Here is a 21,753-nt window from a genome sequence, read left to right on the forward strand (position 1 = left end):
CCCAGTTTCTACAAAATACATGAAGTAGTAAAAGACGAATAAGCATCTAAGTATACAAAAAAACTTTCGCGTTAATATCCGTATTATTAGTAGGATACTATCTACACTGTTACTTAAAGGCCTACCATCAAAAATGCCAGATAAAGATGTAAAATCATCATCAGTAAGTACGTCTTCATATTTCGCCTTGAAACGAAGAAATGTTTTGGAAAATTTCAATTCATTTTTATATTTTCAACATTTTCGCATCTTCATTAGTGACTAGCCCTGTCAGATCACAGGAAAATTTAACGTTTTCCCAAAAAAATAAAAAATGTTCCTCAATTTATGCTAAACAAATTGACGAAAGGTTATCTTTTAAATAAGGATAATTAAAACTGGTTCACGACCAGAAAAAATATCGTTTTACATAAAATAACAAAAAAACAGCCGAATCGAGAACATTCGCTCGTTTTAGGGGTTGAAAATCTATCTGCATTTTTAGGGGTTAACCCTATTGATTATATTACCCATACATTTTGTTTCAACAAGAATAATAAAGGTACCGTTTAACTCTTTCTCAGAAAAAATAATAAACTCATATTAGAGTCGTAATCAGTTTTATTGCGATCCAGTTTTTCAAGCAGAGAGCATATTTATATTTATTTATTTTCATCTGCAATTCTTTTGAACGAATGTGCAATTTTTTTATTATCAAGATTCGAGTATCATGATCTGATACATGTAAATAAATTGTATGTGGTGGTGTGCATCTATAACTTCAATATTAACACATCATTTCTAACTACAAACATTTTGTTAAGTATACCTAAGTAGTTTTTTACACATTCAAGTAGATAAGGCTCACTCGCTTTCATGAGATAAAACATCCAAACAACATAATTTCCTCACCTGATCTAGAATTAACGAACACAATAAGAGGACTAGCATTGGGCGGCCTGTCTGGGACCCAGGCGTCGTCGGGCCCCACAGAGTGCAGGCGCGTGGGAGGCACGACGGACGCACGCGCGGGGCCCAGCGAGCACGACGCGCGCCACGTCGGCTTGCACGCGGCGTGCACGCAGCGCCGACACCAAACGCATCTGAAGTCTTGTAATCTGGGGACAAACAAATATCTATAATAAAAGTTTGAAAAGGGTAAGCGAATATAGAAAAAACGTTCTCTAATTTTGTACCTGTCACTGTATTTTACATAATTATAAAAGGAGAATGGGATGTTGGTCTATAGTCTATAACTTTCCCTCTATTAATGAGTCGTATATCATTTGAAAGGTCTTTTTAAGCGCAACATTTCGTAGTAAGATACTAGGTACTCACCAATTTTAAGTACTTTGGATGTTAAAAGTTTTTATCGATATGAGCTTTCAAGACAATATACCCCTCTAATAATATGAACCATATATTATTTAGTTTGAAAAATTCATTAGTTAATAAGAATAATTTGATTAATTTCTAAAACTGTAGATTTGTTTCTTCCGCTTCCAACCTATTGCTGAGACTTTATTGCTAAATGGCCAACTAGTAAATGTGTGAGAAAGTGTTTGTATTTAAATATATCTTCAAACTTAAGATAAAATATGCTTAGGTACCTATTTCCTACCTAGTTCTTATTCGTTTTAGTAAAATCTTACCGTTCAATACCAAATATAGTCCTTCATTTCAATACCGCTTTTTCATTTCATAAGAAATCATTCGTAAGGGACAGATCACGACCCCTCTTATAGCTCACTTCTCTATGGTCAAGGTTATTCAAATCTTTCGAACTATAGCGAACCGACCCCGGTTCTCGGAACGGTAAGGTTTAGTCACTCATTGTGACGTTTTATTCAAATAGCACAAGCCAATTACACCAACTGCCGGGTTTTGTGTTAAGAAACCTTGACACATGTGGCTAGATAAAATTCAATTGTGACAGTTGACTAACAAAATGTAAAGGAAATATCCGAGCGTTATTGTTTACAGTGTGGAAAAGTTGTTCCATAGGTGGTGATCGAGTGTCCATGTGTAGCCATTATTACTTACATTAATAAGCATCATTATTGCAGGTAATTTTGTTACTTAAACTATACGAATATTGAGTAGATTTAATTTAAAGGGTTAATATTCAATGTCCATAAACAAAACAGAAAATGGATTTAGGTAATGATAGTTTAGGAGTTCGCTATTGTTATTTCTTTGCCAATCATATTTGTAGAACAAATAAAATAAAATAAATATGTAATTTCGTAAATAGATTAGGTAGGTACGTGAAAAAAAAATTCTTTTGAAAATAAAATAAATAGACTTATGCATTATTTATACGTTGCAACTACATATACCTAAAACTATTTGAAATTCAGTGACAGCCAACTAGGGAAAACGTGTTAGATCAAACTCGATTCTCGATTCTATCTAGTGCTCCTATCGATACATCAATTCAATTTCGATTCAACGAACTCGATAAAGTGTATCTACAAGCATAGGAATATTGTGCACTATCATATTTGTACATAGAAGCAAATACTGTAACGTTTTAAAACCTTTTGAACATAAAAGGATAACAATATCTTAAAAATGTTGTACAGTGTTCAGTTTTCAAATTGAAATCGAGTACTTAAGTCATTCAATACCAATCAAATCGTAATTGTTACAAAAATAAACTATCCAATAAAAGTTTTGAAATGTAAAAAAAACAAATGTACCTAACAGTAATATGCAATACATATTTTCACATACTGACAAAAAAAAGAAAATAGTTTAATTTTCCCAAACCTTGTACTTTTGGGATAAAGACACAAATACAGATCGTAGTAGCTTGATGAGCTATCTTAACAAAACTGTAGGTAATTCTGTTATAAGCTCTCCAGTTAGTATTTATAGCCAATAAATATCTAGTCTATTTTCAGACAAAAGTTCCAGAGACATTCCTAGATTCAGCACACTCAAAACTTCTAACAACTCATACAGAAGTTTAACTAGATCATACACAAGTAACATTTATTACATCGGTCCCATTTCCTCTTGTTTGGCCACATCAGAACTTGCCTAACGTTGAAATCATTCGGTCTATTGACCGTAAATAGTTCTGCTTGATAAAGTCTTGTAAGGCTAAATTGTTGAGTGATCAGAGTCTGTCTGTTATAGAAATAGTCTGCTACTAAATTGTTACTTAGTCTAGCTTTTTTTTCCAACTATGTTGGGGTCGGTTTCCAGTCTAACCAGATGCTCCTGAGTAGGTACAATTTGTTTCACGTGGAGCGAAGGTTCATCTGATATAACGGTGGCCTCGTGGAATAGTCTACAAGAATTGACTAGCGTTAACATGGACAAAAAAAGAAATAATAAAATATAGAAATAAAATGTTTTATTATGGATTTGCAAATGGCATACTAATATGCAAACCACATACAGTAGAACACATTAAAAAATACACTATTGCATTCACTCGAATTTTACTTAAATCGCAATAATTTATCAATCTGAGCTTTTTGGATATTTATCACTCAAAAACATTTTTCCCTTCACCCTTTTCATACCACAATGTTTCAAAATGGCGCGCTAAGTGTGACGTCATTAGGCCCAGGTGCTAGCACCCTCAGCTTGAGAGGTTCAACAAGAACATCTTAGTATGTAATTACGTGTATAAAAGGAGTAGATATTTATATCATGTTGAGTTGGTTAATATTGGAATAGGCAAATAAATATATTTATTTTTTGGGCGACCTATTCAGGTTGGAGTCTACTGATGACAATGGGTTTGTAAGCCGTGTCACACATTCATATAATAATGTAATAATGTTTATTTCCAGTAAAAAAAAAGATTACATACGTTACAAGTGCAGTAATATGGTACAACAAAAATGTTCAAAGGTATTATCTCCTGGTTCCCAAACTAGGTTTATAGCCTGTGACTTGGGTACCAGTGATTCCACAATGTAAGCATTGGAGTTAAAAAGTTATACAAAAACTGTTTTCACCGGTAACTCATTGAACATAACAAAACAAAAATTATTTATATCAATTTAATGTAGGTAAGTAGAAAGTAATAAATGATAATAAATGTAGTGTGTGTGATTGAGTGAGAGTAAGTTTCGTGGTAGATGTTTAAGTGTAGTGTATGAGTAAGTAATGTGAAAGTACTGAGTGTGTATGACGAGGTGTGTGTTGGTGAGTGTGGTAGTGGTAGATGCGTGAAAGTGAGCAGTGTGTACGAATGTCCGGGTTTCTAGATACTCGAAATAAGAGGAGGCCTGCTTTAAGATTGTGGGAATAGAAGATTTTCGGTCTCATCATATGACTTCTCAAGTAACCATTCTTTAACTATGGTTTTACATTTGTGATAATTCAAACTGTGGATATGGAGAAATTTATTAATTTTATTGTACAGGACAGAGCTGCAGTAGGGGAATTGGTGTTTTGCGAAGGTGGTTTTATGTCTGACTGGTGGAACAGCGATGTCTGCGCGACGTTTAGTACTTTGTTTATACGGCAGCCGATGTTTCCTTAGTACACACTGCAGCACGTATAGTCCTCTCACTGTCAAGACTTTGCTTTCTCTATAAAGTTCGAAAGTGGGGTATCTGTAGGGCTTGCAGAACATTACTTTAAGGACTGCTCGCTGAGCTCTCTCTAATTTCAATAAGTGTGTTTTGCAGGTGCCACCCCAAGCTGGCAAACAATATAGAAGAAGAGACTGACAGAGTGCAAAATAAACCATCATAAGTGTTTGCGTGTCAGCTGAGCAACGGAGTTTCTTAAAGATAGAGATGAGCTTGCGTGTTCGGTTAACGAGATTATTTATGTGACCGTACCAGTTCAGGTGTTTATCAATTTGCACGCCTAAGTATTTTATGCATGAGGTAGAGGCCAGAGTCGGACAGGTACAGCTGGAGTTTGGAAAGCAACTATGTACTTTAACAATAGGTACTACGCTTGGCTGAGTTCTATTACTTAGGGAGAAAGAAATAAGCTTGCTTTTTTCTGCATTCAAAGTCAATAAGTTATTATTAAACCAGTTCATGACAATGTTTAGCACCATCTGAGCATATTTTTCTGTTTCACACCAATCATTCCCATGAACAAGTAAGGCTGTATCATCAGCATAAGTAAATATGAAACAGTTAGTTAAGGGAAGTGAACACAGGTCGTTAATGTAGATGAGGAATAGGGTTGGACCTAGAATGCTGCCTTGCGGCACCCCATATTCTATTCTAGTTTTAACGCTTGTTACCTCGTCTAATTTAACATGTTGGAAACGATTTTCCAGGTAACTTGAGAAGATGTCAAGTGCAAGACCGCGAATTCCCATGCGTTCCAGTTTCGACAGAAGTATGGGCGCAGAGACAGTGTCAAAAGCTTTCGAAATGTCTAGAAATAAGCCCATGCACCGCTGCTTATTATCCATGAGTTGAGTAACTTTTTCAGAAAGTGCAATAACCGCATCCTCTGTTGAAACTCCAGCTCTGAAGCCATATTGGTTTACGGAGAGTAGATGATGTGCATTTAGAAATTTAAGCAAACGATTGTTTAGTATCTTCTCCAGAATCTTCGAAATGGTTGGTAGAATGGATATAGGTCTATAGTTTTTGACACTGCCTCTATCCCCACCCTTATGAATAGGATGTACTAGAGCTATTTTGAAACAGTCTGGGAAGACAGCAGTAGTTATCGCTAGGTTGCAAATATGAGTGATATAGGGGATTAGAATATTGCGAGTTGACTTCAATATATGACCAGAAATTCCGTCAATCCCAGCCGCAGAACTTGATTTCAAGTTGACTATTAATCGTTCTACTTCGAGGTCATCGGTTTCCAGGATACACATTGAGTCACAAGTCGAAACTAAACTTGACGGGTAAACTGGTATATTCGCAACCTGTTGTATATTTGTAGCTAGGTCTTTGCCAACATTTACAAAGTAATGGTTGACTCTGTTTGCTGATGCTAGTTTGTCAGGTTCGAGTTGCTGCAATTCTTTCAGCGGAGGTGATGAAGATTTCGAGTACGTTAGAGTTTTAATTAGATCCCATGTAGCTTTGGAGTTGTTTTTTCTTTTCATAAATTCAGTTTTCTCATAGCGTATTTTCAGCTTCCGGAGCAAAGAATTACAGAAATTGCGATAGCGAGAATACGTTACTTTAAGTATAGGGTTATCCGGATGCGTTTTTAGAGTGAGATGCATTTTATCCCTGTTTCTTATGCAACGAAGTAAGCCCGGCGAGATCCAGGGCTTGATGTTACGGTTCTTACGAGAGACTTTGGAGATTCGGGTGTTCTTGTCAATAATTTGAGTCAATAAAGTTGTTAACATGTCAGCTGCTTCATTAGCGTCATTAGAAAAAAGAATTGGGGAAAAATCAGTACTCTCAATATCATTTTGAATGCTTGAGACATCAACAACTTTGGCCGTGTAGACGGGCTTGGGCTTAGGAACATCCAGGTTAATACTTAGGAATACAGGTAAATGGTCAGTAATAGGTGAGTCAATGACAATGCATGTTCCTGGTTGATTTGTTTTTAGAAGGATATGATCTAAACAGTTATTTACTCGTGTAGGATATAAATGTGCCGGCAGTAAACTATGAGAAGCAGTGAAAGTGAGGTATTCATACGAGTGTCTATCATTATTGTTGGGTTTGATATCAATGTTGATATCACCAACTAAAGCAATATGTTTGAATTTCGCTAGAGGTTTTAAGATAGAATCCAAGCTGTTAAGAAAATTATCCACGTGGACAAAGGAAGGCGATCTATATAATGCTAAGATGCCAACATTATTGTTAATTTTGCAAAGTAGACAATTTGCGTCAGCTATATCAGGTTCAGAAACGATGCAGTGCAATGAAGACCTTATATACATAACCACTCCATCATTCTGGTTTATTGTATTTTTTGAAAAGTGGACGTCGTAACCATTCATTTTGGGAATTACAGCGGACTTTAGCCAGCATTCTGTCAATACAAGGATATCACAATCAATTTTTAAGAGATGTAGGAATGCTATAAAGCTGTCGAAGTTCTTGTTTAAGCTGCGGATATTGAGCTGTAGTATGGATAAGTTTCTTTGTGTCTTGGGTATTTTAGTTATGCATTCATTTAATGGTAATTTATAAGATTTTGATACCTGGTAGTCATCTAATTCTGTATCGAGTGCATTAATGTGGTTAGCCATTTATAGAAAATAATTTATTCCAGATTAAAGAGATGCACATATTTAGGCATGGAAAAAGGCTCGAAGGATGATGATAGATGAAGTGGACATGTATCGTGTAGCGGTTATCACTGTTAACCGAAGCGCTCAAGTTAATATACTCTTTTATAATAATTGTGATATACACATGGGTATGATTTGTTATGAATGGTATTGAGAGCGAGAAATTGTGTATGAGTGAAGACTGTAATGAGAGTTTGAGTGTGAGTGGGTTTACGTGTTCGTATTTGGGAATGTGTGCATGTGGTGGGTGGTTGTAGTGGTGTATAGTTTTTAATACAAAAACAAGGCAAACAGTGTTACTAATAAAGAATATACGGGTAATACAACTCATAACAAAGTAGGAGTTAGCTATTGTGAAACATGTATAATAAAACAATAATGTATAGTAGGTTACTAGTCATTGATTAGTTTGTGCTAGATCATGTAGCGTCTGCTCGGATTTGACCCGTATTGGTCTGACTCCCTCTTTCTTCCGCAACAGTATGTTACCGTTTGCCGTCCAACAATATTTATATTCATTAAGTTTGGCAAATTCGCGTGCAGCAAAAAATAGTTTTCTTGAGCTGGCCGGGAGGTACTCACTAACATACAGCGGACGGTGGTCTCCAAGAACTCCTATGTTTGCAGTGCTGAGTCTGGACTCTTTTGGTTGCTTGTTGTTATAGCTGCGCACCGAACTTAACAATAGGTTCTTAGTTTCCACAGAGGTAAATTCATACACATAGACAATACTTACGTTTTTCTGTGCTACCCAATATGCAAAAACGATTATACTTGACACTAGACTACGGGCAATGGCATGTGCGTGGCGATATTTTGGGTCTATTTAAGTCAATTTATGAATATCTATATTTCTCGAGTTGCCAAGGAGAAGCTTTGTTTGAAGGTATTGTAGGGACAGAAATAATTTATAGTGTTATAAATCCCACAGAAACATAATAAACGCGAAAGTATACATGACCAATCTGTAAGATGCCTTGAAGTTTGAACTGAAGCATCGACGTCTGTAGTAGTAATACTTTATTATCGGAAGAAAGTGTTATTATCCCTTGACATTGTTTAGACTCAAAATAGTTTTATAACACAGCAGTAAACATCTAGTTTCATATAAACCCCGCTAAACCTTTCAACGGGACCGACAACGGGATCTGAAAACTATCCCGCGAAATCCTTCCGTTCAACGTTTGAGAAGTGGCTCAAACAGTGTTGTTTCAATTTCCCGGGGTTTTGCGCGGGATAATGGTCGAGCGTTGGTTATTTCCCGACAATCCCGGGGCTCCGGGACACTCGGTGGCTTAGTAATGGATAGCCATTATTTTTGCTTGTGTGCTCAGCTTGTGAATGCAAAGTTAGGGTGAAATTGATGGCAAATATATTTTTGGTGTTGAAATTTGCAAAAAAAAATATTTGAAGGGTTAATACTTTGAGCTATGCTTGTACTAGGTTACTCCGTTTTAAATATTGTTGCTAGTTTTCATTAAAATAGTTAAGTAGTTACGAACAGAAGCTAAAGGGAAAACGAAAGGTATTTATTCCCATCTGGACAAAATACAGAAGCTGCTTCTAAATTAAACAATACTCATTAGGATAGAGTAAAATATTTTCGAGCAACAAGTGTAAGATACGCTTTCTCTTATTCATTTTATTTGTTTTGAAGTACGTCATTCCTAACAGTTACGATGTCATCCATCGACAAATTGCTCAAACTACTTCGCGTCGCTGATGTGACGAATAAAAGTTTGTTGCTCAAATAAATGAGAAAGTTTGAGCTGGTGGTACTTTTTCTTGATGGCATGACTGATGGAAGATTTTTGAGTTCATTCGGAAAGTCATTTAGATGGAAAGTGTATAATGAAAGGCCAAAATATTAATAGCTCGTGGTAGAATCTCTAAGACAAATATTATGTACTAGCTTCTGCCAGCGACTTCGTCCGCGTTAGAGTCGGACTTTGTGCAAAGAGAGCAAGAAATAATAAACACCAGCCCCTCCAATTATCTAAATCTATGCGTACTTACTGCTACTTTAAGCAATAAAATGTAAACTATTAATAATTTGTAATTTGAACGAATATTTAAACACAAAAATAACTAATAGGTACCAACGTATTTTGTAAAATAACAACAAAAGAAAGTTAAAAATAAATTATTTAAAACCTAAAAGTCGCGCAATAAGGTTGAACGCTCTGAACGTCTATTCGCATCAATCGCACCAACAGCCAAAATTGGCTAGTTAAGAACAGAAGTGATCCAAGTAACATTTTTGACAAAATGGAGCAAAGTCGATTTTTGGGACTTTTGAGTGTGAAGTGAGGTTGTGCAAAAGTAATCCAAGTGCTATTCAGTACTTTTTCAAACAAACTCTTTTATGTTACGTTTCTGTATTTCAACAAATATTGCTATTTTCTACAATTAAATCAATATTTTTTATCAAAATTGCATTTACTAAAGAAAAACAGCTATGAAAGTTTGAGTTATGTTTATATCTATCAAATAACAAACATATTTTAAATCATGTGCTCAACATAATTATGATATTCATAAAAACGCATTTCTATGAATATCTCAACTTTTAAAAAATGTTACTTGGATTACTTCTGTTCTTACCTAGCCAATTGTATGAAGCTCGCGCAGCGACCGCGCCGCGAGTCGCGCCGAGCGCGGCGACCGTTGCACAAAAATGATCCTTATAGCGTGATTCAGTATTCACGCGCGATGGCTTATTACCGTTTTTCATGTATAACTTTGGTGTTTCTTTACCGATTTAAATCATTCTTTTTTTAATGAATAGGAAATACTGTTAACCATTTTTAATTAGTATGAGTGAGAGTGTTATAAACGAAATAGTAGACAAATATAATCAGAAAGCTCCGAACTGCTAGGCTACCGAGAGTTTTACGTGTTATTGTGAGTCAACCATAAAAGATAGACATATGCTGCCACGGGATATTTTTTACATAATTTTATGAAAAACATTTCCGTCGTACATAGTTTCTGTGTAGCTGTAACCATTAGGGCTGCACAAGCGACGGAAGCATAAAAAATGGAGTAACTTCTCCCGTTTTCCCAACATTTACCTTCATTGCTCTGCTCCTATTGATCGTAGCGTGCAAGCATAGCATGAAAAGTATCCTATAACCTGCCCAGGAGTATGAAGAATATTTGTGCCAAGTTTCATTAAAATCCGTCCAGCAGTTTTTGTTTCCATAACGAACATACAGACAGACAGACAGACAGACAGACAGACAAAAATTTTACTGATTGCATTTTTGGCATCAGTACCGATCACTAATCACCCCCCAATAGTTATTTTGGAAATATATTCAATGTACAGATTTGACCTCTCTACAGATTTATTATAAGTATAGATAGATTGTCACTTTGTTCAAAAACTCAATTTACGGTCTTTAAAGTTTGATGTTAAACCCAATTTTGGTCAGAAAATGGTTTTTAAATTGAGAAATGAGGGACTCAACGGTAAACCCAGTAGACCGTAATACCTCTACCTAGTTCCTTTCGGACGCGAGAAAAAAACTTTGAATTTATGTACCTACGTGTGTAACAGCTCTGAACATAACTTCCAAAATGATTGATCGGTCGGCAAAGTAACAAAACATGGCCATGTTCGTACTGAAGGCACATTTATCAATTAACTAGAACTACGTATTGGCACAATGCTAACAATACTATCGGTAATGGATTAATTGGAATCTCAGATGCAGATGATCTAGAATCTAGATTCTAGATAATTAAGCGTATCCGTAGTGTGGCTGTAGTGGTGGCCTAGTATACAACCTCTCAAGTTTAAATGTGTGGGTTCAATTCCAAGTTTGTATGTATTGCATGGAAACTCCATGGAAACTCTTTTAAAGTTTATCATGCTTAGGGCATAGGGTAAAGGCGGGATAGATGCCGCAGTGGGATAGATGCCCCATTTTTAAAAACCTAACTTCCCATGCTCGCCATTAAGAAAAAACCGTTTAACTAGAAGCCACAAGCACCCTGCACCTAAGTTAGCCACGCGCCGTCGAGGAGTGAGGTCGCGTTTCGCTCATGTGTAAATTCATCTCCGCGGCGAACTTAAAGCGAGGATAAATTTTTTAAAGGTGAGTATTTGCTGTTGTATAACTTTGTAAGAAGATATTAATTCCGCCTAATTTTTTATTACGTATGTATATTGTTTCATGAAGTATACATTTTGATGTAAATAGTTGCTCTTTTGTATTTATTTATTTTAAAAAATACTAGGGCATCTATCCCTGTCAAAAAGGATAGTTGCCCTGATTTTTTACGGTATAGGAGCTCCTAGAGGCATCTATTCCTCCATACACCACGTATACCCTCAATGTATTATAAGTGCTTTGAATATATATTTTTAAATATAATTTCGTATTTTTATATGTTTCTATTTTTTTTTATATTTTTCATGTGTTTATGTTTTACAATTTTTATTGATTACGAATGATTTACAGTTCAAACAGTGAAGATGAAGACAATTCACCTAAGAGCAAAGTTAAGGGAAAGAAAACTAAAGGTTTGCGGGTAAGCATAGAATGCTTTGAAAACGATGAACAAACAAAGTTTAAATCCGACTGGATTCAATGTATAATGTGTCAGTACTGGTTACATGAAAACTGTACACTTTTCAGAAATTTTTGCTCGAGATGTGGAAAACTTAAAGCACTGTCCGGTTAAATATTATGATGCTAAGTATATTGTGTTATTTAAGTTTTTAAGAAAGAATGGTTTTTATGATTTTGCATGTTGAAACTTAATATTAAATATTTTATAATAAGGGTTTAAAATTTACAATACATTATTTTTGTTGAACAAATACTTTTAGAATTTTACTGTGTTAATATTAATTAATCTGATAATGAATATAACAAGATTTTAAAAACTGAAAAATACTTTTCATTTCAAATAAATTAAAGTAAAAAAATATATAAATATTATTAATATAATATACTTATACAGTATGAAGGGCATCTATACCACACCGTAGGCATCTATTCTTGCTAGTATTTTCAAGGTGGGGCAACAATCCATAGGGGTAGGCATCTATCCCCAAAAATTGAGTTCTACAAAAAGATAAAATCTGCAAAACGTGTAGTATATAGGTCCAAAAAGACAAATCACAAATAAACATAAAGGATTAAACTAGTTGCATTCATAGGTGTTATTAATGTAGAACCAATATTTATTAAATTAGAAGCATATTTCAAAAAGTGGGGCATCTATCCCGCCTTTACCCTATTATAAGTTTGACGCGATGGAGATAATGTAGCTTCCCAACATTGAAAGAACATTTTCAAATTGGTTCAGAAGTTTTAGAGCATTTACAGACAAACATTTAAAAAATCTCTTTTTAATATTAAATAATATATGGAACATATGTATAAAATATGATATATATGTATATACAGGGTTACTGGTAAGTAGACCGCATCCTTTCAGGAGGTGATAGTATAGGTCAATACGGACAAATTTGACCATGGGATACACTGGACAAAAGTTAACCCGTTTCAAGATAATCGAATTACAAGATCAGTCGTCTAGGTACACGTATAAATTTTCATTTTTAGTCAAAAGTCTCGTTTTTGTGGATTTTTGTGTGTTTTTGGATAGAAGATGAATCACTTCATAGTAACAAACCATAAAACTGTACAAATCGCAGAGAAAATTATAGCGAACAGCAATTACTTTTTAGTAGCAATTTTCTCAAAAATATTACTCTTAATTTTTTTGTGCAGAATACTTAAAAAACATCTACATTTATCTAGCTATCCAAAAAGGCACAAAACACACAAAAATCCGCAAAACCGAGACTTTTAACTAATAATAAAAATTTATACGTGTACCTAGACGACTTGTAAAGAAAAGATCTTGAAATTCGATTATCTTCAAACGGGTTAACTTTTGCCCAGTGTATCCCATGGTCAAATTTGTCCGTATTGACCTATACAATCACCTCATGAAAGGATGCGGTCTACTTACCAGTAACCCTGTATATATGTATGATAATATATGTATAAAAATGTATGGTTTCAATAACCTCCACACAAAATATATTAGATCAATAGAACAAACATCACACTTGGTTTATTCGCAAACGGTATCAGATCGGTGCGTATCTAATCAAGCTTGAGTTCCTCCTACATCACAACGTTACATCTTCGTGTATGATCTTAAAATACACACATACGTTATTGAGTGTACTTGTGATATTAACGTATAGAGTAGGGAACTGCTGCGTATTGTTGAAGTTTGATTTTCGGGGTTAGAAATTGCTGATTTGTGGTAAAGTTTTACAATTTGAGTACCGAGGCTTCGATTCGAGCTTCGACCGAGACTCTTGATGTTCTCCTAGCCGATTATTGGCTACGGCGGCTGTTCTCGTGTAAGGAGATTAACCAACTGCGCAAGACATACCTACACATCCCAGGTGCATTTACTATTCCTTTACTCTTATAGCCCGATGGGACGGAAATAAATAAATGAATATAGGAAATATAGGAAATATATAAAAATAGGTATGTTTATATAAAACAGAGAAGATTTTGTGTAATTTTGCGCTTAAACGGCTGAGGTAATTGAGACGAAATTTACACGGAAATAAGTTTGATAATTCAACCTAATTTGAAGTTACTTATCTGTAGAGTTTTCAATAGATAATATGATACGTAGTATGGTTTCATTTCACAATAGGCATCCATAGTTAAACGTGAAAGCGCTAAGATATCCGCACGCCGGTAATACGCGAATACGCCGCGGATCAACCGGCGGATATGCGGATATAATTCACAGTTATACGGTCGGCTTTGAAAGCTTTGACAGGCATAATTAAAATAATGATTTCACGTCTTTGATGGTGGTGGTGTTATTTTATGAGATATCCTATGGCTTCTTAAAGTAGGTACGAAGAAAGTAGCTTTTAAGCTTATTAGGTTCCACCAGCAGTTCAACCGAATCCCGTGGGAACTACTCCCTGCACCCGGACAAGAAGCCTTCTTCGATAAATGACCTGTCTATGAAAGAAACTATTTTTCAAATTGAGCAAGAAACTTCTTAGTTTTTCAGTTGCTTAATCAAGTAAATTAAGAATATTATTTGTAGAACATATGAAATTACAAAAATTAAATTATAAATTTAAAAAAACCCCCGACCCAAAAAAGTACGCAATAATTATGACAAAAGGTTAAAAACGCTAAACCCTATAAAAAGCAAAAAATAACTTTTAACACTACGTAAACTAAATTTTTTCGTGTCGGGGGACCGCTCTAATTCATTACTTTAGATACGTGTTTTTTTTTTTTAACGAATGTTGTAATTATAGTTCGGCCATTCAGAGAATGCGTTCCTGACACGTCGCGATTGAACTGACGACGTAACTTTGCAATGGCGTTGCAGTTACGATAAAAATATTTTTGCTGGTTGTTTACCGTTTTAACAATTGAGGAGCATTAAAACAACATTATTATATCAATAATCAATGAATGTTATAATTCAGTCAGTTCAATCGCGACGTGTCAGGAACGCATTCTCTGAATGGCCGAACTATAGGTAGGTATCATTTGATTTTTGTAAGTATTTATGAAGGTAAAAAGCGGTCCCCCGACACGTCAAAATTTAGTTTACGTAGTGTTAAAAGTTATTTTTTGCTTTTTATAGGGTTTAGCGTTTTTAACCTTTTGTCATAATTATTGCGTACTTTTTTGGGTCGGGGGTTTTTTTAAATTTATAATTTAATTTTATTTCATGCTTTTTAAAGGAGCTCCTTAATTTTTCCTTCTTTCATTTAATTTATTTTATCTTAAGATGGGGTCGCTATATGCGATCTCGGCCAAAGGAAGTTGTTTAACAATCCTCATGACAAACTGGCTCTGGGAGAATTGCACAGATTGAGAAACATTTGGACATTCTAGATTTTCAGCAAAAATATAAATCGGTTTATCCGTTTCATTCCGGCATTTCAGGGTTTCATCCGCCACATCCCATTTCCAGCATCAGGTTCTCGTCAATCAGAAACATGAAGAGAACTTGTCAAGACAAATTCAACGAGCCCAAACTCGATGGGTTTACTAAAAGGCAGTTCAGGGTTACGTCTCCTACCTTCGTGCCCTAACAGCAGACCAGCTCAGTGATTCCAAAAGACATTAGTGTTTCAAATTTCAGATCCCACATATACTTGCAAGTAAACTGATCGTGTAACATTCCTATCACATCTAGCAAACGAGCTGATGACCTTGAAGACCTGAACCGATTTCCACCAAACATAGCTAAGAACACTCCCGACTGACATACCTTTTAAACAAAAAAAACCGCATTACAATCGGATCATCCGTTTGGGAGCTACGATGCCACATACACACACACACACACACACAGACATGTCAAACTTATAACACCCCGTCGTTTTTGCGTCGGGGGTTAAAAAGAAAATAAATATTCCTCTTAACTCTTTGAAATATAACTCTCATAGAAATAACAAAACAAGGACTATCTTCTCAATAAAGATAGACCGCATCTATCCTTTATAAACAAATTCAGCATATTTGCTAAAGCCCAGTTCACTTAGTTAAGGCTAAGTGCACATTCGGCTATCCCGGACTGGACGCCGCCGCCGCAATGCGGGAAACCGCGAACTACGGATACGCTAATGGCTAATACAAGTAACATACATTATATGAACATAAGCACTATATACACTATATACTTATGTATGTCGTGTGGATATGGGTGAATATCGCAGATACCCGGTTGTCTGTCTATTCATCCTTAATACAAATAAAACACATAGGAAGTGGTGAAGGGTTGGCGTTTTGGGGGCTGTCTTTTGCAAATTCCTGACGTTCAAAAAGTGCTGTCTTGTAGCCAAGTTCGTATACTTAATTTTTGATTTTGATTTTTAATAGGTGTCTAAGTATATATATGTGTAGATGTGATTGGCTAAATCTTACAGGTCTATGAGGTCTATTGATGAATAAGTTTTATATTAAACGCACATTTTGAAATATTGCTCCATTTTGTCACAGGTACTTAGTCGTTGTTTATTTATCGTATTTTAATATCTTTCTATAAAACAGGCTATTCAATTTATCTGCAGTATTTGGCAAATATATATTATTTGCCAAAGCGGATCAGGTATTGGATTCAGAGATCTCTCCTCATAGGAAGCTAAGGCATACAATGAAGTCTGGCTTCCTATATCAGAGGTATCAGAGGTAGGATTGACCTACATTGTACCTACACCAAATAAGATCAAATAAATCAGAGTAAAACAATGGACAATCTTATCGCCACCAGTCAGCCATTCGTGACGGACACACACTAATAATATACTAATATAATCAGTAGCTATAAGTTTAAAATACTCAATACATAGTTTGTCAGATAACCCAAACTGGACACTGTTAATAACAATTCTGCAGTAGTGCAGTTAAGTACCTATCAATACTGTTTAATTGAACATTATTTCCTATCTGTTCTTGGCAGTTTTACCCTCTACCCGAGGGAACTGCTTCTCGTAGCAGGTTATAATATAGCCACATAAACTCACAAATAACTTAGCTTTGCATTCATGCAAGAATTTTCAAAATCTATTTAATAGCTTCAGACATTACCAACTCATAAAACCTGTTCATAATATGAGTACCCCTATTATAGACGTAAACATTCTTAGTATTGTGCAATTCTTACAAAGTTGCCACCTCTCTTCCATATTATAATAGGTCTTAAACCCTGTACCGATAGTGTAACTGGTAGTAAGTCGCTCACCTGAGCACGGAGCCGCAGGTTTTGTCGCAGACGTCACACTTAGCGGCCACGGGAAGGTTGCCCTCCAACCACTGGTGAGGCATTATTATGTTCTGCAACAAAACAAAAATATCATTCAAATATTACTTATTCATTCAGTCAATTAAAATAATCGCAACAATTGGGCTAACCGATGCCAATTCGTTGTCAGACTTTCTGGCTTCTGACAGCTGAGGTTCACAATTTAAAGTGGCTTCCTAAACGCGGAGGAACTCGTCATGAAAAGATGATGATCCATGGACTGACCGTTATTCCACGAGCTTCCTAAAGTGCTGCTAAGAAAATCGACTTATCTTTAGCTAGGTACTTAAAAGATTAAAAAACGGAGTTTCACCTAAGTGTTAATTTAAATAAAGTAGTTTCACCTAACTTTTTTGTTCAGAATAGTGTAGATGCATTACAATTTCTCAGTGATATTGAAAGTTTTCTTCAGTAAAAGCGTTCTAGATAAGGGGATATAATCGTGACGGCTTAGTGGAGCGAGCTTAAGCTAACAGTCTCCACGACTTCGTGAGAACTTACATAAAATCGAAGGAATTTTTGTGCCATTTCTTAAGACTAAGTTATTTTTTTCTGTGATAATATTTAATGTCCTGAGTTAATATCACATTGCAGTGGTGGGATTAATACGCGGAAATGACTTTCCGAATGAATTAATCTTAATGATTAAAATTAAATTCTGATAAAAAATAAACTATTTAAAACATGTTGTGTAAAATTAGAAAAAAACATTTCTTTAAGGAGAGTTTCCGGTAATCAGTTTTACTGACAGTTATCATTCTAACCAAGTACACTAAAGAGTAAACAAGTAAAAATATACAAAGCTTCATTAAAACAAAAACCAATCCTCGAAAACTTAAAGCCAAATTCAACTTTCCTTTTTCAAAAAAGTAAAGTCACGATTCATCACGACTTCAAAAGGAACCCTGTCGTACGGAACCCTATTAAAAAAGTTTGAAACGTTCAGGATCTACTGAAGAAACGCAAATTCCTGAATAGCCGAAAATTAGTGGAATCCGACTTAGTTTTAAAATGGCTGCCGAAAAAGGAATACCTCCTTGGTAAAAAATAAAATACTTTTGTCAGAACTTCTTTTGGCTTTTAGAATGTTTTGAAATTGTTCAGGATTACGAAATTGTTTCTCTCTTTTTTTGGTTAAAGAAAGATGCAACTACGATACAAACGTTTCACTAATGGTGGGTATATTTTAAAAGTCCTCATAAAACCTTCTAGAAGTAAAATTACTAAACTAAAATTACTGAATTGAAACGGTTAAACTAAAACTATTTTATTTTGGTTGAACTAAAATTGACTTCCACGGTTAAACCGTTCAACGGTATGATGATGTATTTTAAATAAAGTAGGCTTGTGGATTCGGAAAATTTTCCCTGAAGACCACTGACCTCTATATTTACCACTGGAACGGCTGTTCCGTACGTTTGACAGCAATTTTTTTGTGCCCAATTGAAGCGCCAATATCGTCTAAGCGAGTGTCTACAGAACTAATTTTGACGTTTAATTTCAAATGGTTGTGAGAGAAGTGTTTGTTCATTGGTTCACTGTAAAATAATTTTAGTACCACGGACAATCGCTACGTCTAACAGCGCCAAAATGGCGATTATCAAACGAGCACAAAAGCACGTTGACAACAGCCTGTCCAGTGGTAAATATAGAGGTCAGTGCTGAGGACGCAAACCAAACTGCGCTAACCAGCTAGAACCAAAATAAAGCCCCAACTACTTCAACTTACTAGTTACTATTCACCACAAACTACATACATACTTATTTATCAAAATAGCCTCAAGCAATAAGTTCTCAAACAAAACCAACAAAAGGAGCAAATAACTTTAAATTAACTGAAATAACTCGAAGCTTATTCTTATTGTTACGAACGAAGTCTGTTTAGCTAAATAAGTTGAGCGAATCAACATTGTTGGACTGTTGGTACCAACATTGTTGTTTGACTGCATCTTGTATTTGATTGTTCAACAGTGGAGATTATTTTAGTAAGAGTTCAAATTGTATTTCGATAACCCTTTGCAGAAAACAATTGAAGATGAGTGTAGAACTATTAATATTTTTGTATGCTTTATTTGTTTAACTAATGAAATATCTGAAGTTAGATTCGGTGAGTAAGGGTCATGGGACATTATAGCGGTACCGCAACAGCACCGCTCCACACCAGCATTTAACTTGTCATTTTTAGAGCTTTAAATCGTGTATAGTATAATATATTTCATAATCAATATTAAAAAGGTTTAGTCTAAGAATGACTGATTCGTTGAAGAATCGGTCATTTATAGAATCGGTCTTTAAAAGAATCGGTCTTTTATAGAATCAGTCATTTGTAGAATCAGTCATTTAAAGAATTGTACATTTCAAGAATTGGTCAATTATAGACCATGTAGTCATTTTGCGAATCAGTCATTCTTAGACTAAACCATTAAAAAGCCAACGGCGGGCAGTCAGCGCGCTTGCCGCTACCACACAACTCGACTCGCAGCCCGCGTGCTGCAAGCGAGCGGACCTCATGCGTACAGCGTGCCGACGGCATGCTTATTACGCGCCGACTCCGAGTCGGCAGCGCAGCAAGTCCTAGGCGTGTTCATTAAAATAATATTGAGTTTGCGGTGACAGCAAGCTTACACCTCGTGGCCGGCGCGCGGACTGCGAGCCTGCAGTAGTTAGCGCGCTGGCAGCTAGCCGTAGTCTAAATTCAAGGCGACGCCGTGCTGCAGCTGTGCTGTTGCGGTGCTGGTATAATATGCCATGACCCTAAATAAATTATTTTGTATATCGTGCAGATTTCACTAGGATTCAATAAGAAGCCAATGAGAGGCCATTTCGTGGCTGGTTATGGTCTGGTTTTAAATATAGTTAAATGATGCAACCCACGTAATCCTTTTAAAATGTGGGTGTTAAACAATATCGCAGTAACTTATATTCATTTAAGTATTTTCGACAAAGGTCTCTTTTATACAAAAAAAATAATGCATTTCAGTACATATATTATGATTGAAAAGTAAAGGTTTCTTTAAGAATTAATTAATTTTGCACCTTTCAATACAAACTCGTTGTGACCTTTTGCTACAGGTGAACAAATCTATAGCAACCACGGAGAAAGGAAAGATGGCGGAGATGCCAAAAGGAAGGTAGGTCCGGTGCCTTCTTGTAGATTGAAGCAACGTATGGTTGATGATCAGTGACTAGAACTATTGAGGCGTGCGGGTTCCTTGTCAAAACCAATCTGCCTTTGTCATAGATGGGTCTTGATTGATTGGTGATTTTATTTTGAAAATAATGGGCGAGTTTCATAGAAGATGTGTAAGGGCGGAGCTAGTAACGTTCGTCATCCTCGGAACACCCGCATTATAGCGCGCTACTTTCTTAGGAGATTTTGCATTATGACATCTCGGAGGTGCTACAACGGAAAATCATAGCGCGCCAAAATGCGAGGAACGCTACTGCTTTAGCCATTTTACGCCTTCTTTACACTCGGCCATTTTTTGTAATAGCACTCGTAACTGATCGCTTTGGTCATACCCACCGCAAGAATTTGGCCTAAGGCCTCTGCCTCGAATTTTACGGGCAGCGGGGCGGCGGCGGCGGCGGCGCGGGAGCGGCAGGATCTTACGCGCATAATCAAATGGACCGGCCCTCGAATACAGCGGCGCGGGAGCGGCGCGGCGGCGGGCAACGAGCGGTGCGCTCCAGTCAAGCGGTGACCGCCCGCGTTGGGCGTCTGCATTGTAGGCATAGTGTTATACATTTTTTTTGTGACGTATCAAAATGTCTTCGGACGTGCAAAAGCTAATTATTTCGGCCATCTTTGAGAGGACACCCATATGGAACAGCAAACACAACAGAACACAACACTACACTGCTATAATGCCGCGCGATCTGCCCGCTAGTTTCGAGAACAGGTATGCGTTGCCCGCCCCGTTCCCGCGCCGCCGCCGCTGCCGCCCCGCTGCCCGCAAAATTTGAGGCCGAGGCCTAAAAGAAGGCGCCTAACCTACCTACATTTTGGGATCTCCGCTCACTCTCACTTACTCCATGGTTCTCCATGATATCAACTATGAGAATCATAGGTAGATATAATAATAGGTATGTAGAAGAGTATTGATCCCCGTTTTTTAATCAAAGATCGGTGGTATCACCCTTTTCATGCTGGTATTAAAACTCCGTTGAGATTAGTAGGGATCAAAATGTATTCAGGACTGAGGATTTTTTTGTTAGGTTAGGATCCTCGAGGTTTCACTGTTGGATACATTACTTTCGGTTTAAATATTTTTTTTTGGAGATAGATATTTTTTGTTTTGTGATAATATATCATAAGCTTTCTAGCTAAATCTATTACATGTACACCTAGTTATAGGAAAAAAACAAATGAAAACTTTATTTTCTTAGAATAAGGTGCATTTACTTAACCATAGCGATGGCCAAGCCATAACCAGCCGTAGTTTTGCCGTCCATTAATTATAATGTGTACTATACAATTTCATACCTTTCTTCAAAACCATAAATTATATGACAGATTCCTCATCTTAATCTATAAGCCCTTCGAATGGTAAAAATCAAAAGTCTTAACTTATACTGCTTAACCATGGGTTCTGGCTTCTAATTCCGTCAAACTAACTAAAACCATTAGGTTATTAATACTGTAACATCGTGATCAACCAGGGACGATCCCCCACTAAAGGAAATTAACCTCAAAACTTTGAGAACCTTCGTCAAATCATGTTCAA

The 21,753-nt window shown here is 36.1% G+C and overlaps 1 protein-coding gene across 2 annotated transcripts in view; it reads right to left on the reverse strand.

Annotated features, from left to right (window-relative positions):
- Positions 1 to 21,753, reverse strand: part of LOC124640943 (diacylglycerol kinase eta) — a 178,209-nt gene that overhangs the window by 12,990 nt on the left and 143,466 nt on the right. For both annotated transcript variants that reach the window (XM_047178924.1, XM_047178916.1), the window contains 2 exons: positions 16,967 to 17,058; positions 892 to 1,097 (listed from right to left, as the gene is read on the reverse strand). In XM_047178924.1, coding sequence (XP_047034880.1) covers positions 892 to 1,097; positions 16,967 to 17,058 — 298 coding nt within the window. The remainder of the gene's footprint in view (positions 1 to 891; positions 1,098 to 16,966; positions 17,059 to 21,753) is intronic.

This window comes from Helicoverpa zea, chromosome 2 (assembly GCF_022581195.2).
Source record: "Helicoverpa zea isolate HzStark_Cry1AcR chromosome 2, ilHelZeax1.1, whole genome shotgun sequence".
Classification (NCBI taxonomy): domain Eukaryota; kingdom Metazoa; phylum Arthropoda; class Insecta; order Lepidoptera; family Noctuidae; genus Helicoverpa; species Helicoverpa zea.